Source organism: Montipora capricornis, chromosome 13 (genome assembly GCF_036669925.1).
Source record: "Montipora capricornis isolate CH-2021 chromosome 13, ASM3666992v2, whole genome shotgun sequence".
NCBI classification, from domain to species: Eukaryota; Metazoa; Cnidaria; class Anthozoa; order Scleractinia; family Acroporidae; genus Montipora; species Montipora capricornis.
In genome coordinates this window covers 28,459,911-28,477,330 of record NC_090895.1, presented here as the reverse complement: position 1 = coordinate 28,477,330, position 17,420 = coordinate 28,459,911, and the positions used below count along the sequence as shown (strand labels likewise).

The following is a 17,420-nucleotide window of genomic DNA, read 5'->3' as shown; positions in this document are numbered from 1 at the left end:
TCGATCCCATGATGCAACGCGACAGTATTTACAGAATGGCGGCTCTGTTGAGGTGGGGGTTTGTCATGAGCGCAATATTTTCCCAGATTATTTGAAGTTCAATTAATGAAAGCTACGTTAAACTACACAGGAACTCTGCGAGGATTTCTTCAGTGCTCACTAAAAGATGTTTTCGACCATCGTGTTTGTTAATGCGCAGGTAACATGATTTGTGATGCAATGCACGTCGTCTCCATCTTTCTTTCTAATTGTTGTTGTTTTGTTCTTTACACGGCAAGCACGACAATCACCACTACGGCGCTGGTTCGCAGTCAAGAAGACTTTTGGTCCAAAAATTCTCGTCTTAAAAGACCTATGTCCCCACATCTAACAATATACAAGTAAGAAGTCGAAGTTTAATTTGCCCCTATCAAATGTTAAAGCCGAACGGGTGTTTGTGTTTTGGGGGTTAAGGGTGGGGGGGGGGGGGGGGAGGGAGGGGCTTAGGGTAGTTGCAAAAACGTAACCCTTCCCACAACTTGCTTCCGTCTGACCTTGTAGCTCAGTCGGTAGAGCAGCGGTGATCTAACCCAAGGGTCGTGGGTTCAATTCCCACCCTGGTCAGAAATTTTCTCTGTCCTTGTGTAGGCCCAATTCCATTAGTAGGGTGAACGCTCACATGGGCTATATGGATAGAAACCTAGCACTTCACATTACACTCTAATAGTTAAGTCAATTTTATTCACACTGTTGAAGAGTAATTAGCAAAGTAAAGATATAAGAGGATTAAGAGAACATTTAGATACATATGCACATAGAGCAGTTTTCAATTGAGTGTTGAAAGTAATTAGCAAATTGCTTTGGTTTTGCATTTACTTCACTCAGTGATTGGTTGAAAGTTCTCGCGCCATTTTTTCAATAAATCAGAAGTGAAACCAAAACCAAAAGTTGCTTGCGTGAGCACATTTTCCTGGGCTTTGTGTCGGCTATGTGTGATTACTTTGAGTTTTGATTGGTTTACTGGATTGTCTCCGTCGTTTTTGATTGGCTAAAGTAATTACTTTGGTTTTGGTTTTACGACACTGGATTGAAACTCGCTCTAAGTAAATAATAAGGAGCATGTGTACAGTGGCCAAGGGAGCAATAGCTTTCGAGTTGGCCACTGTCATGTTAATTTAAAATAAGAAGACCAAGATATTTACACTTTCATAGTGGGCAAGAAAATTGGGGATATTGATGGTATGAATATAAATTAATGTAAATATAAATACAGAGTGCATATTACATACACTCAATTACACCTTATAACCAAAGAAGGGCAAGAATGGAGGTAAATCTTATTACAACTGAATTTCTTTTGTTGTTCAGACCCCAACTGACTGCAATGCTGTCCATCACTCATCGCGGAACAGGAGTGGCAATGACAGCAGGTAATCACTGTTTAACTCAAATAACATTGTACATGCCCTTGCAAAAGTTGAGAGAACATGTTCTAAAAGACTACCAGAGAAAATAATTCAGCTGTAGTTTCAATTGAAACTCAAGAGAGGCATTTTTATGGAAATTCTGCTACTGTTTGCAAATACTCTGGTCCCAGTTGTTCAAACGGTGGATAGATAAGCGCTATCTGCTGAATTAATCACTATCTAGTGGATAAGTCATAGCGAAACCATGTGCTATCCAAAGGATTATAAACATAGTAATTTACCTTGTGGATAGCATTATCCACCTTTTGAACAGCTGTTTTTCAAAGTACTTATGCAACAGCTACACTGCAATAATTACTACCGATATTTATCTCCAATTTACTGCAGTTCTTAGCAAAGAAAAATCTGATGTGACAGACAGATTTAAATGGAAGTTAACTTGAGGCTTGTGCTTGTCATAAAACCTTGAAAGTTTGTGTATTCCAGCTTTCTCTATTTTGAAGATTTGTTTGATGCCAGTGTGGACAATATGAAAGCAGGGGTCATCTAAGGCACTAAAAAGCATCCTTTTGTGTTCTCACTCATCACATCCTTTTCTTTGAATATGATGGAAGTGTTGGGTAACAAACACCAGACAGAGTATGTAAAAGTGTGGTTCCAAATTGTCACTTTTTAATTTGCAATCATTTATCATCAAAACCAAAGTATACTGTCAAACCATGTCCAAGAACATTATTAAGCTGGCTGCAGTACAAATCTTGACTTACATTAACTCTGATCCTGTTTTTTAATTTTAATTTTAGTTACTGTATCTTTTGCCTTGGCTGCTCTTGTATTGCCAGGAAACTTTGAGCATTACTTGAGCATGGTTAAGGAACTGGGAATTCCAGCCTGGATCATTTTCAGTGGGAAGACAGTTCTGGCCTGGCCTCTGTCCTACCATGCATTCAATGGCATCAGACATTTGGTATGGACCAAGGAAACCAAATAATATGGCAAAATATTGGCCTGAGAAGCAACACACCCCAATAGTCTTGCAAACCCAAGGACTATTACATGCTTTTTTTATCCTATGTTGCCAGGGGTTTTTTTGTCCAATTTTGTTCACCCTTGAAATTATAATAATTACTTGTTTCTTTATGCCTGGATTTTGCTTGTGGTAGCTATTTTGTGGGGAATTTAATCCATCTACTCAAGCAAGAAATACCACAAAGGCCACCATTTTACCAGGCGTGAGGGCTACAACCCCTACTTACTGCAAATTTGTATTGGGTTCTTTAACAGCCTACAAAGTTAAAGACCATTGGATCATTGGGAGCTTTCCAAGGGTCATTAATTTTGTCCTGATATAAAATTAGAAAGTGTTAATCAAGAAGAACTTCACATCAGTTATTTTCAGACCCTAGTGTTAATCTGGCTGGAGTTTTAACCTGCAAGCTATTATTTCCCTACCGTAGTGCCCTGCGCCATTTGGCTAAGCAGGTGGTGAAGATTTGCAGGCTTTTGTTGAAAACTAGCAGGAGCAAGTGCATCCTTGAAAGAGTACTTAGATAGCTATTAAATTGTTGTCAATTTGTGTCCGGGTCTACATTTCTTGTTGCAAATCACGTGTACCATCTCAGTTACAGTTGGTATCAGTGTTTTATCTGTCAGCATATTAGTATATGCATGTTGAGTGCAAGTATGGTGACACAATCATTAAACAGTTTATATCTGTTTCTGTTCCACAGGCTTGGGATCTTGGTTATGGTTTTGACATGGGTATCCTGTACAAGACTGGGTGGTTTGTGTTCTTCGGCTCCATGCTGACGGCAGCATCACTGGCATACTTTCTTTAAAGGAGCCTTCTTTTGTGACGATTATAGATGGATTTTATGTAGTTTCAAATTGCTTCATTTTTTCTTTATAAAGACACTTATTCTTGTAAAACCTTGTTAATAATTGCATGCATATGGAGAGAACAAAACCATTCAAAAGAAATGTCAAGAAGGATTATGAACAAAAATATTACTAAGTTTTCAAATTTTCCTTGTGTCCATAACTGCTAGATTATTGGATGTCCATTTCCTCCAACAAGATTTTTGTTGTGCATTGTCTATTATTTCCTTATTTTATTTTATTTTATATTTTTTGTCGTTTTGTTTGAAATTAACCATAATTATCTGTTTTGACCCTCATTGTGGCCTTGTCTTGTTGAGGGAGCTTCTCGATCAAGCCTGCATGTCCTAGCCATTTACATAGTGCTAAAGTTAAATACAAAAAATACTCTTTTATTAATTTGTCTTTCTTTCATTACTCAGGGGAGTAAAATCCCATTTCAAATTTATGTGTATCTAAATTTGTATTGGTATGGTATTGTAATAGTGTCTAGCAGTTGTCATGCAACTCTCCATTGAGCGTTGTGTAATGACACAGGGAGACTACAATGGAGCTCATAAGATAAGTCCTTGGGACACTCGTGAAAAAGTGCAGTAATTAAATAGCCTGGCATTTAATGTATGTTTTCCTTTTACATTGCAACCAATCATCCTGTAATGATATCTCTTCCACTCTCCCTCCCCACCCTCTCCCCGAACAATGTTTAAACGTGTTGGACCTTCCACAAAGGTATTCAAATTTAACATTGTAAAGGAGGACTTGCAAGATCCTGAATAAGGACATTTCACAAGTGACATAAACATGATGAAAAAAAAAAACAGTTAAAAAAATAATTAAAGTCAATTTAATCGTTCATTGGGGCGGAACCCAGAGCTACTTTGAAACAGTGAATCGAGTTCGATTGTATAATACCTACACGTAAACTGTTCCAATCTTTAATCACTCTTGGCCAAAAGCTGAACTTGTATGCATCACATGTTGCTTGGAGTGGAATAAACATAAGTGGGCGGGAGTGGTGGGTTCATTAGAGTTGCTGGTGCTCGACTTGAGAACAGTAATTTCTGCTTGGTTTTTAAATGATTTGTAAAGCATACATAGCCTTGCTGTTTGTCTCCTGTGCTGTAATGTTGGCCCTGCGTAAATACTTTAATGCTTGAGAGACACATCCCCATACCGCTTTCCACCGTTTTACAGAAATTGGTCAGAAACACGGGAAAGGGGGACCTTGGAGAGTTCAAATCCAAAACATTCTCTGGGGAGCATGCCCCTGGACCCCACTAGAAAGTTTTTCGTTGTTTTGGCATTATTTATCCTAGATCCGCCCCTGAGCCCTCCTCCCTTGAGTAGGTCTTGATCACAGAACAAGCACCCCCGTCTCTGAACTTGCTAATGCCAGGTCTATTTGGTATTATCTGGAAGGATCCATGATGCACAAGCATATTCTAATGTGGGTCTGACCAATGATAGAGATGCCTGAGCCTTGATTCTTTCTGGGCAAGAGTGAAGATTTCTTTGTTATCTCCTTTTTAAGTTCTGACCCTTGGTTGAAAAAATGAAATACTTTTCGTTCATTTTAGCATAACAGTAAAACTAAGAAAGTCGCTAGCAAACTATCGATGAGAACGGTTGTTGAAGCTCTCTCCATCCCATTTCCATTCAGCGCTTTTAAAATTTACTCTGGGGGCAAAAAGCCAGAGAAGAAAAAACACTTTGAGCTAAAATTTATTAACGAGCATCAGTAGATATCTGTTCTTAAGGGAGGTGGGCTACAATTTTCGAATATCCGAACTCAGACTTTCGAGGCACGCTAAGGGCGCGTTCGATTGACCCAGGGGTTTCGACAGTTTTGTAAAGTAGCAGACATATTTCTGAAAGCACCGGACGTGACATTTTCGGCGCTGTAAGGCGCCTTGCAAGCACCGAAGGCTCGAGATACTTGGGAGGGTTGGGGGGGCCCCAGGAAATTTTTAAAATAGAGCAGTCCGAAACGCTGTTTCTAGTGTTTCTGGAACCCAAGAATCAGTTTCGCAGGCAAGGCTTTAGCCTCCTTCGCAGCCGTTTTTAGGCTCGTCGCTCCCCACAAACGCCGTTTGTGGGGAGGGACGAGCCTAAAAACGGCTGCGAAGGAGGCTAGCAAGGCATAAGTTCACTCAAATTCTCTTTAAAAAGTAAGTAACGAAAATTATAATAATAAAAAATTTAAAAAACCCCTCTAATAATGGTATAAAAGTACCGGATATGGAATGGGAAACCACCGGACGAAACATCCGGCGTCCGGCCTCAAACGAAAACCCTGTTGACCCTATTCCGGAATAAGGTGGAGTGATGATTTAAAACGGTATTTCTGGCGTATGATTAAAATAGCATTTTAGCAGGTGTTTGACAATTTTACGTGAATCTCCGTAAAAACGAAGGATTTCTAACTTCTATTCGATGTATTCTTATTCCGGAATTCAGTCAATCGAATGCACCCTAAGATTTTGAACATTCTTCTAAAGAGAATTTTCCGATATTTCGGAAAAGTAGTGAAGAGTCTGAAGAGTGCGTAGACATATCGAAACCACATTGAAGAAAGCTACAATTTTACTCAGCTGAATATTAAATAGTTAATTAAACATTTCATTAAATAGTTAATTCTGTTGAAATGTAAGTGCTACACGGCCAACGTTTCCAAAAACGTAACCCGACTCCTTGCACTTGAACATTAAAGAGTCAACTGAGATATTGGAAGTAGCATAACATTTGAAGATTTATAACTTCTATCATTGTAGCTAAAGTTTGTTTGAGAATCAAATTTTAAGCAGATGTCGCGAAACTTTCAGGACACTTACCTACGTACTGTAAAGTTTTGCTGGAACGTTCGGACGAGGCAAAAACGCCACCTGGAAATTTTTATGAAATTCCTCTAGAACACCCCAACATCTAAACACTTTGTAGGGCAGCTACAAACTAACTAAACTAGTGTTTGAAGCTTTGTGCAAACCTTTTAAGGTAATTCTGACAAATTTTTACTAAGATATCTTAAGACAAATGATCACTATATCTATGGTCACTTACTACCTGAGTATTCTCGGTTTTCACATGACGTCACGACCGCCATGTTGGTGCCCAAAACAAAGAAAAGGCGGCCATGTTGGTGCCCCGACCAAATCCTCGGGGAATTTAACTCTATTATTATGCAAACGCTTCCTTTTGTTTTCGTTGAAAAACATGGCTGTTGATCACGTGAGTGAAAACCAGCAATAGACCACTTTCATAAATTGCGGCCTGCTTTAAATTCTTGTCTTTATGTTAATAAGACCTACCCTCATTTTGAAACAATTTTTTTTTTTTAATTTGCTCGTCGTAGAGAGGCTTATTAACATTAAAAAATAATATTTTACTTGGACGCCATTATGAAAGAGGTCGATTTTGTGGAACGACCTAACCGTTACTTGGAACGAAGTGACCGGATACCAAGACATACGGTCGCTGGGTAGTCTCTCTGCTTACGAGCCAGAAGGCCCATCAGGCCGGCACTTATCGCCGGTTTCATTAGCATGAAGCGACTAAGGAGTATTTCTACTATATACCCCAGCATTTCGCCGGTACCCATTTATACACCTGGGGGAGAGAGGCACCGTGAGAGTAAAGTGTCTTGCCCAAGAACACAACATAATGTCCCCAGCCAGGACCCGAACCCGGACCACTCGATCCGGAGTCAAGCACACTGACCATGAGGCCACCGTGCCTCCCACACGTCGTTGGGTGCCCCCGTTTATTTGCAACATATTCGAACGAAAAACTAGATGTTACGTTTCCATACCGGAACACCAATTTCTCCCGAAAACAAACAGAAAATTAACGAAACTCTTAAAGTAAGCCAACATTAGACGGCTCGTCGTGTGGACACCAAATTTTAACACACTTTTTTGAACTCCAGTGCGATTCGTTGTCATCCTTATCGCAAACATCCCACTGGTCGTTTTTTTCTCTATCTTTAGATACAGTATTTGCCATCAATAAATAGTTCGTATGCTTTAAGGAAAGTATAAAGTACTTATTAAACTTTCATTTGACCTTCGATGAGGAGGTTCTTGCAGCCCAGAATCGCTTTAGAAACTAAGATATCTCGTAAATATATAAATATGCGCTTGGATTACAAAGCGCTTGGATTACAATGCAACAATATTGGTATGTTCAGTCCGCTTTCCACTCAAGACTGTGTCTGCAAGGGGCTCAATCGCAACGCATACAACATCTGCCTTGACAAATAAATACATAAATATACAGATACACTTACATTTATATCGCATTAGATGCTTTAGAAGCGATTATTATCGCGGAGTATTTCTTCAAGTTTTGCTCCATGTTACAACAATATTGGCCAACGATGTTGCAACGTTAAGCAGAGAACTTACACCGAATCTTGCACATGTCAACAATGTCGGTCCATTTCAGCTGTATCACACAAACTTCTCCTTGTTTTCGGTCAGATCAAGTCAACTCAAATCATGTCTTATTATGTAAAAGATCAGGAGCCCATTACCCGGAGCCTCCATCTTCCATATTAACTCTCCCAGACAACCTTTTCCCGTATCTTTCTTTTTTTAGAAGCACTTCGCAGGGGGGCTTTAGTAGGTGTTTTCACAATATCCAATCATAAGAGACCGATGGTCAGCCATGTATTGCGTCATATACGTATGTGACGTATGTGAACCACTTCACGTGTGTTCTCTGTTACATCTGTCACATACTTCAAATAGAGTAGTTCTAAAAATAGAAAGATACGGGAAAGGGTTGACTCAAGCATACAATACAGATGGGAGCTCCGGGTAATGGGCTTCCGAAAAGATACATAAAAGGAAACGTCAGAGGTTATCCCTATCAAGGTCAAGCCTCTCAGTTCACTTTTTCCTGGAGTGTTCCACGAAATCCTTCAAATCTGCTCGATGCGCGTTTTCAAACGCTTCTGCGAGTGCTTCCAAGATGGACTCCTCACAATTCTTGCATCCTAACCTACAACGGCTTTTAGATAACCAATCTTCCAGCATACGACTGGCCTGAACACGAAGAAGGCTCGTCTCCTCAAACTGACAAAGTTCAGTAGTTCCGAAACCAAGTTCACGAGCAACAGGTCTCCAACTGAGACTCAACCTTGAAGACAGCTCTGTGAGCTCACTTCTAAAGGGAAAACTGGCTTTTTCGTGTGGTTCACCAGTTTCTGCGGTAGACAGCGACAAGTCTTTACTAGACTCATCGTCGTCCGCAGACGAAACTTGTACGGAAACTGACTCATCGTTGGCTGCAGACGAAACTTGGACGGAAACTGACACCGAATCGTCGTCTGCGTCCGTTGCGCTGGCGGGCGATTCTTTTTCACCATTGCACGATTTTGGACCTCGTGTTTCCTGTTGAGGAAGGATTGATACACAGTGCTGGCATCCTTGGCAAGGATCAAAGAGACGCCGAGATCGAGGCTGCAGAACAAGTTGATCTGATAAACTCCTCTGATATTCTTCACGAGAGAGCGCTGCTAAATCCTCGTCCACGCTGAAGAGGCATCTACGCACAATGGCAGCCGCATCAACTTGGTTCATTCGCTTAAAAGCTTCGCTTAGTTCTGTCCCTCTAAGATCAGTGTGAGCAGCGCAACTGGATAAAAAATTATCAGTCTCGCTGCTTGAAATTACATTGGTGAAACCTGTAAAAGTGAAAAACATAAAATTTAGCTCTTTGCCGATAGCTCGATTTAGAGACATTAAAATTGAACCCTGCGGACGCGAGGCTCCGGAAAGTGCAAAGCAAAAACACTAGTTTGTAGTACGTTTTTGCTCATTTCGAGAAGCGTTTTCGAAAAGTACTGAAAATGTTTGGATAACCTAATGTCGTCGTACCTCGCGCTCGTTTCTCAAAAGTCCCGGAACCTTTGTGCTTCTTAAAACATAACTAAAGAACGTATAAGCACGAAAGACGACAATGGCTACGAAAACACTAAGAAACAACAAATTTACTGAAGAAAAACAACGGCTCTACATGCCCCGCACGTGTGTTTTACGTTTTGGAACATTTCCTCACTGTTCTGGTCATGCCAGCAACTCCATAATCAAATTTGAGGTTATCTGGAAGACATGAGCACCCGACGATACATCGTTAATTTTCTCTCCAACCACACCAACCGTTCATTCCAGTTTTATTCCTACAAAGGTCATACACACTTCCATGCCAAATGACTTGAAATAACCAAGAAATGATTTTGGGAGGCCCGAACCAGTTTCAACAATTCCAAGTGACGCTCTTATTAGAAGGATCGGCACCAAAACGTTGTATCAGGTATTCGCAATATTGTGGTAACAAATGAAACGCGAATTATTGCTGAACAAGATACAGTCATTATTGTGACGTAATATGTTACCGTAGCACGGGCAAGCCCTGTAAAAACACCCTTTACTTTGTCTTTAGCCGCTTAAATCTCAAAAACGAACTCGGTGACCCCTATTTATTTTCTCAAAAGTAATCAGAAGGACATGATGAAACTTTCTGCAAAGTTTTAAAAAGTTCTGTCACGTGGATTTAGAGCCACCTTAACTTTGCGAGCGGTAGCTCTGGATCCTCTCGACAGAATTTTTTTAAACTTTGCCGAAAGTTTCATTGTGGCCTTTTAATCACTTTCAGCAATAAAAAAGGGGGGGTCACCGAATTCGTTTTTGAGATATGAGCAACTAAATCCAAAATGTAGGATGTTTTTGTTGGGCTGTCCCGTTGCCAAGGTAACTTATTACATCACAATAATGATCACATCTTGTTTGGAAATAATCGGTGTTTCATATGGTAACATAACATTGCTGTTACGTGATACAGTGTTGTAGCGTTATTAGATCTAAACAGAGAGACTTCGAAGTGTTGAAACCCTTTCGAGTTTTAAAAATAACAGGAAGCTATATTTTTGTATAACGTTTTCGTCGCCGCTGTCATCCTCCTTGCTTAAGGCCCTGTCCACACGTATCTGGAAATTTTTACATCCGCATTTTTTTCCGGATTAAAAAAATATCCGCGTCCACACGTAGCGTACTGCAATCGTTTTTCGAATCGTTTTCACTGTCCACACGTACCCGGATAAACTCTAGTGCCCTGTGCTTTTGAAAAAGATTTTGCTTGTTGATCATGCGCAAAATCGTACGTTGCCGCCATTGTTTCTGTTTCGTTAACGAGTTGCTTGCGAGAGTCTTTCAAGGTCGATACGCCTTGTTGATTTATCTCACCCAGAAGAGACTGGATTCGATAGTGTTAAGTCAGGGTATTCAAAAGTAAATTTGCGGATACGACCGTCCACACGAATCCGAATTCGCAACGTGTTCAAAAATTTCCACTCTGGATACCGCATTCGGAAATTTCCGGATACGGTTACCGAATTCGTCGGATACGTGAGGACGCAAGCAGTATTCGAAAAGAAAGTTTGCGGATACAAAAATTTCCGGATTCGTGTGGACGGGGCCTAAGTTCCAACAGCTTCTTTGCACGCATTGGCCACGTGTGTTTTACCCTTAAACACATTTCTTTGCCGTTCTCTGCAAACTAACAAGTAACATTTCAAATTTAAACCCCTTTGGGACACCCTCAACTTGTGAAGACAAATATTTTTCATATTCTCTCCTTCCTAAAGTGTTAGTCGCTTTCATATCGCGGATTTCCATTTAGAGATGGCGTTCTTGTTGCTTGCGTTTCCATGGTCACTACTTTAACACCCTAGAGACGGGAAAACACCAGCACGAACACTCATCTGGAACAGTAAGTTGACGGAATAACAAAGAGCTCACCTGAAAGTTCCACGTCGTCGTTTTCCATAGGAAAAGGTCCAATTCCCAGATTTTCTGACAAGGAAGTCAGATTAGATGTGCCGTCAGAGTCCAGAAGCTGAGCGAGGACTTTTCGATGTCTCAGTGTCATGTGGCTGATGTGGTCAAGTGGACGAACGTGACGACGGATTCCACAGCACTTGACGTCCACTGCAGACTCATTTATAGCACAGTTTTCAAGGACAATTCTTGCATTTGGCCCTTTGTCTTCCAGGGCTTTATCCACCTCATTCAGAGCATAGCCCTCGAAACGCTTCTGTCGGAGCATCTTAACACTCATGGCTTTGTGTATAAACTCCACTCCTCCTGCCACTTCGTCCAACAATTCGTTTCTAAGGTCTTCGATAAATTTCATCGTATCATAGCAACGCTCTTCGTTGCCCTTTGGCGCCCACACACATACATTCACAGCTTTGAGACACGAGGACAAGGTGATAAGAATCTCCACAGTGTCATCCGCAATCTTGATGCCGCCGAACCAAACTGGACTCCTGTGTCCAAACCGCCTCAACATTCGTATTTGGAACTTCGGAAAGAAGCTGTGTGGAATCATGTCAATCGGGTTTTTGCACTCCAGAATGCGTCCCACAGCACAGAGCTCTCCACCGCTTTCACCGAACTGTGGCCAGACGTCATCAAGATTGGAGCGATTCTGTTCCAAGTGGCTTGGGAAGAGGTAGTTGTCACAAAGTAGTTTTTGCTCGTCCCAGGGAATGCACACTTCAAAGCGTACAAAGAGTTCAATGAGCTGCTCCAGAGGGCATTCAGGAAAGCTTACCTCAAGGTCGGCCTTTGACACCATTCCACTGGCTGTATCAAAACGGAGTGAACGGGGGAAGTTGGTTGGTGCCAAGGCAATTCCAAAGATATGAGATGTGAGCCAATTAACATCCAGAACAACCTTGTCCCGAAGTTCAGGTGAATTATCACTCACAATCTGTCAAGAAAGATAAGGTGCGTAACAGTCTCGATTTTAATACCCCGTTTACACCTTAAGCAATCAAAACCGCTCCCGTTCCTTAGTATTGTAGTTGGTTGTCTTGCAGCTCCGAGAGGACGGAAAAGACTGAAAAGGGGCTTTTTGCTAACAACTCGGATTCGGCGTTACGTTGTATTCTTCTTAAAGAGGCCATGTCAAGTTAGGAGAAATGTTTAAATAATAACGAGTTGAAACTCGAAAATGGTAATGTGGAATTCCTTTACTGATAAAATTATCCGTTACATCACAAACAAGATGATTCTGAGCAAAAAAGGCCTTTTAATTTAGCTTTAACCAGGCGATTTGCCATAACTTGAAAAAGGTCGGGCCGACGTTTTTTCAAGTTACCCAAATGCAATCCGTTTCAATCTTGTGCATTTGTGTCCATCCATGCTTCTCTTTGCTTTTGCTGTATTTTAATTGTATTTCTTTTATGTTGTTCAACAGTTTTAAGTGGTTATTGCAATGTTTCATTCTGCTTTTTGGGCATTTTGGGAGCAATGAAATGACATCATTTTGCGTGACATAGCCTCTTTAAAGACTTTTACAATCTATCCTTCTAGTATGTTTTTGTATTGCTAGAGTCAAAGTTTCGTTTAAGTTACCTCTGCTATTTCATTCAAATAAAACGCCACATTTCTTACTCCTTCTTCATCAGCCGTTACGTTCACTTGTTTGGTTTCTTGGACAAACGCTTCCCAAGATATTACAGGAAATGATGCCTTTTTCTTCGCCAGAGAGCGAATCCGAGGCAACAATTGAGCGCATAATCGAGGAACTCGCTCTGAATTCTAAAAAGATAAGTGAGGAATATTGCAAATTACCATCAACATTCTTTGGTTGAAGATTTTATTTGAACATGCATTGATACCAAAACTAGCGCATTATTTCTAAACTATGTCAACTAAACACTAAGCGACCAAAGTTGTAAGTCTTGATTTAAAAGCGATACCTGTTTATTTTAACTCGAATTTTCCAATTTAATTAATAGTCCGCCATTACTAATTTTAAGTTCTTGAGAGAGCTGGGCCGAGGAAAAAATGACGTCAAAGACTCACTAGTTTAAGAATGCAACGCGTGTTTACGCCGCAGAATTAATATGCAGCACGGGAGTTTTGGCCTTTCAGACTTTTACACTTTCGTTTTGCATATAATTATGATAAAGTGTAAATACACCCTGCCCTTTTAAGCGAGTGAGTTAATGACGTCACTTTTCCCTAGATCCAACCCTCTGAGTTTTGAACGTGAGTAATGGAGAACCGTGAAATCCAAAACTTTCAAAATCTGAAGAAAAAAAGGAAGTGATTTTTTTATCACCGGGGCACAGGTACGGAACGAGTATTTTAACCAATGATGTTATTGCTTTGTGACGTTGTCGTTGCCGTTGCCGTCGTCATTTCTGATACTTTCTGATAGATTTGTGCGCCGATCAACTCGAAACTTCAACATCCCCTTTGCCCGGGCATTTGAACTTTTCAAGATTGGATCGTTCAAATTCCCGTCCCCTCGGGCCAAAATGGTGTTCAAATGCCCTACCCTATCGTTGGATTTGTTTGTCATACCCTACTAAAGAACAGTCGTTGTCGGCTCCTGCCGTCTTTAATAAAGACCTTTCTTTTAAGCCAATCGCTCACAAATGCTACATCTCTTCCTTTAAACTCTTCCATCTCGTCCAAACACGTGTTTTAGAGATGTTAGCGACTTCGGCGACCGAAAAAAAAAAATCATTTGAAACCTGACCTGACACTTCCGGTTCAATTTTCCCCACTCCACGCAGGCAAAGGTCAAATTCCTCACTCCCCGTTTGCCCGGGGGAGAGGAAGGGGGGAGGGGGGGAGGGGGGAGAAGTTGAAACTTCGATTTGATTGGCGCATTGGGAGGTGTGGATCAGCACATGACTGAAAGCGACCACAGTAGAGAATAAGAACGATCTAAGTCGCGTTTAGTACCACGACAGTTTATGAGATTAGAAGGAGCCCTTCTATAAAAGGCATCAACCTGTTCCTTTCCGCAATAATTGCGCACTCAAACAGCAAGGAAAACTAACCATATACTTCTTGTACGAATCTTCAAGCAAACAGGCATTTTAAATTCAAGAGGGGATTTTAAAAAGTATCGAACCTAGAAAGGAAAGGAGAAGATTGAGCGCTTTCTTGAGGCTTGAAACAAAATGGTATTTACCTTGATTATCTTATCACGCAGTTCTTTAAGACATGTGCGAAGTGCACTAAACTCCTTTCTGCTTGGGTTGGTGCAGTCTAGCACCATTACTCTGGGATAAAAGTTCAAGTAGGCTTGGAAACACTCCAGAGCTCTTCTAAAGTAGGCACTGGCACGATGCATTGGATCACTGGCCATTTTATCAGCATGAGTTGCGATCAATACCACCTCTGGGCGATAACGGAGCATGCCGCATTTTGTCTCCCTTGCTTTCAGACACCCCAAGTGGTGAAACAGGTCATTTTCGACTTCTTTGTCCTCTTTGCTCAAATCAAACAAGACCAAAGAAATCGATGTCCTCTTACCAATGAAGTACTCATTACTTGTAAAGGCCCACGAATGCCCCGCCATGTCCATCTTACGAAAAACGCCTACTCCAGGCACATTTATAATGCCAATCTCAATCCCAGCGGTCCTCGAGGCTATGTCGTCACTTGTATCAACGTGGTCTTGATTGCGCACGCGCTCAAAGGTAGACTGCTGGAGTTTTCCAATTAGAGTTGTCTTCCCTGCTTTGACAGCACCACAGACGTTTAATGTAACGTAGGAAGGAGGGTCTGAGCCATCTTTGAGAAGAGAATGAAGCACCTTGTAACTCTAAAGGAAAAACAAGGGTAGTCTCAATATCCTATTTTGTAAAAAATGAGCTTTACAACAAATGATTATTAATTTTGGCCACGATTTATGGGACATCTACAAGCTCCAGCACTCGGCAAGTCCCCTTTGACTTAATTTATGGTTGTTTTTCCTTAACTGGCCTCATACGCAATAAGCCTTTATAGATATCACTGCCAAGCCAGTCGCTGGAGAATTTAGACTAAACCACAACGCCAAGAACTCAATCCGCACTAAGGTGCCAGATTGCAGAAAACCACCTTGCATCTCATTTGCAACTCAATAAAAAACAAAAGAGCACATTGTACCATGCCTCCTTCCTTTTATTTCTACAATCTCGCACCTCAATCTCAATCTTTGCCCTGCCCAAAACAACAAACTACGGAGAGTTTTTACCTTGATCAGCTTGACAATCTTCTGATGTTTGTTCATTTGAGCCCACTTCTCAGCATCCCACACCTAAACACCAGCAAATCGATCAGCCACTAATAATGTAATTTAAGTATTTCCCTATTTAGTAATAAACAACCAATCCCTTTGACTCGGTTCACATGAATTCACTCTATGCATGATTGATAATCCAAGATTCACCTTATTCCAAAATGGCTGCCATTTTAGTATTCTTTTGTTTGATTACAAATGAGCCCTTTTGGCCTCGTTCGAGTTTAAATATTCTTTGAATTTTACGTTTGAAAGCGAGGTCAAGAGGGCCAATTTGCAAGCAAACAAAAGAATACTAAAATGGCGGCCATTTTGGAATAAAGTGTATGACTGGCAATCGAAAGTCGTAGCTTAGAAGGCAAAATCAAGGCAAAACTTATGAAAGGTAGACTGTCCATTAACGCTTTTTCATAGTTTGCTCAAAACTTCCCAGAATTCATACATGCAGGTTAATTGACAAATGATATCCATGTGATAGGGTACCACTTGTTTTAGGGTGCATCTGTGTTCAGTAATTCAAAAACTATTTAATAAATTATTCATGAACCTGACAGCCTAACAAATGCTGAGCTTTAAACCCGATAAAACACTCCTCATAAGAATTCTTTATAATTTTATAAAGAATGGTAAGGAGGTCCAGCTTGGTTTTCTTGTGTGCTAATAATTTTATCTTCCCTCACAATTTTTGCACCTTTTCGTTTTTTAACAGCTAGTACTTTAAAATGAAATATAGCATAAGTAATTTCTTAGAAATCAATTTTGCTGTGAAAATAAGCAACGAAAAAATCATGACTTTTCAACCCCTCTGAGGTCATTTTCAAGTGCGCATGAAAGTCTTAGCATAAACATGTAGAAGCTAGTTAAAATATGTAAGAAGGTATAAAAAATATTGAGAACAATGGTACAATGAAATAACGTTCAACTATCCTGAACAAGAAATCTAAAATACAAAGTACAAAATAATTTAAAGTAAGTAAGAAATTGCTCACAATAAAACAATGAATTCAACTGTTCCAAACAAATAATCATATTCAAAGTACTTGAAATGACTGCTTTCTGCATCTTTTCCAATACCACTCTTCCTTTCTTTCCCATCAGCTCCCTCATCACTTGATCCAGTTCTTTAGACCAGCCCCTGAGGACGTCCACTATGATGTTACATTGTTCTACAGCATATCCTGAGTACTGCTTTTTAAGTTCCCATTGCAAGGGTGCATATTTGGCAGTTTTTTTCTTTATCTTTTCGTTCATGGTTCTCTGTCCAGGGACAACTCATTTCTAGCATAATAACCTTCTTCTCTTCATGGTTAATAACAAGTTATGGGTCTAAAGTTCGATGCTATATATGCTTCCCTTCTCCTTGTCCTTGATAATCAATACTTAGTAAACCAGGCCAGAGTATCATTATTATCAATGCAGTCTTGCAACTGGATGGCTAATCTCTCTCTACATGATATATTCTTCAGCCAAAATCCCTGTAAGCCATCTAATCCAGGAGCTTTCCAGTTGGCTGTCTTCTTCAGCTGCTGGTTTATTCCTTCCACATTAATTACAAAATTACTCTGCTGGTTTATTCCTGTTAGGATTCTTTCCAATCCTTTTAGCCATTCAGCATTTGCATTGTTTTTTACTAGGTTATCCCATATGTTACTCCAAAAATTCTTACTTTCCTCCCAATTTGGGATAGCAGTTTCATCATTCTTGTCCATCTCCAGCATCACAAAGAGACGTTTTTGGTTGGTACGAAACATTCGGTTTTGTCTATACTGGTCTACCCTTGCTTGATAGCGTTTGACTTTTGCAGTTTTGGCTAATATTCGTTGTTTCAGTTCTTCAATTACTATAATGGTCACTCCTTTCTTTTTCAAGTAATATCTCCGTTCTAGACCTTCCCGCACTGTAATGTTTTGCAACTCACCTGATTTAAGTCTTTCCAGTCTACTAAGATCTTTCCTTAGTTGGGAAATCTGGAGTTTAATCCTTTTTTTCCACCATGGTTCTGTTTTAGGTTTCCTCTCATTCCGCTTAACACCCAGTCTCCTTGCA

General features: G+C 40.4%; 2 protein-coding genes across 7 annotated transcripts in view; one reads left to right on the top strand and one right to left on the bottom strand.

Moving 5' to 3' along the window:
• Positions 1–16: 16 nt before the first annotated feature.
• Positions 17–3,901, top strand: LOC138028329 (succinate dehydrogenase cytochrome b560 subunit, mitochondrial-like). The gene is made up of 6 exons (XM_068875816.1): positions 17–52; positions 131–199; positions 279–380; positions 1,348–1,409; positions 2,210–2,373; positions 3,137–3,901. The coding sequence occupies exons 1-6, from the start codon at positions 36–38 to the stop codon at positions 3,242–3,244; spliced, it is 522 nt and encodes a 173-aa protein (XP_068731917.1). The 5' UTR covers positions 17–35; the 3' UTR covers positions 3,245–3,901.
• A 3,263-nt stretch (positions 3,902–7,164) lies between these two features.
• LOC138029352 (death-associated protein kinase dapk-1-like) overlaps positions 7,165–17,420 on the bottom strand; it is a 21,954-nt gene continuing 11,698 nt past the window's right edge. For 3 of the 6 annotated variants that reach the window (XM_068877090.1, XM_068877091.1, XM_068877093.1), the window contains 5 exons: positions 15,330–15,392; positions 14,280–14,915; positions 12,704–12,889; positions 11,081–12,056; positions 7,165–8,967 (listed from right to left, as the gene is read on the bottom strand). In XM_068877090.1, coding sequence (XP_068733191.1) covers positions 8,171–8,967; positions 11,081–12,056; positions 12,704–12,889; positions 14,280–14,915; positions 15,330–15,392 — 2,658 coding nt within the window. In that variant the 3' untranslated portion in view covers positions 7,165–8,170. Of the gene's footprint in view, positions 8,968–11,080; positions 12,057–12,703; positions 12,890–14,279; positions 14,916–15,329; positions 15,393–16,363; positions 16,535–17,420 lie in introns of those variants that run through there. The other 3 variants (XM_068877095.1, XM_068877094.1, XM_068877092.1) reach the window with 3 other exon arrangements.

Bases quoted from the DNA above. Each gene is read 5' to 3' on its own strand.
- LOC138028329 (XM_068875816.1), top strand. The intron at 200-278 runs GTAACATGATTT...TTACACGGCAAG, and splicing joins TCGTGTTTGTTAATGCGCAG to CACGACAATCACCACTACGG. The intron at 1,410-2,209 runs GTAATCACTGTT...TTTTAATTTTAG, and splicing joins AGGAGTGGCAATGACAGCAG to TTACTGTATCTTTTGCCTTG.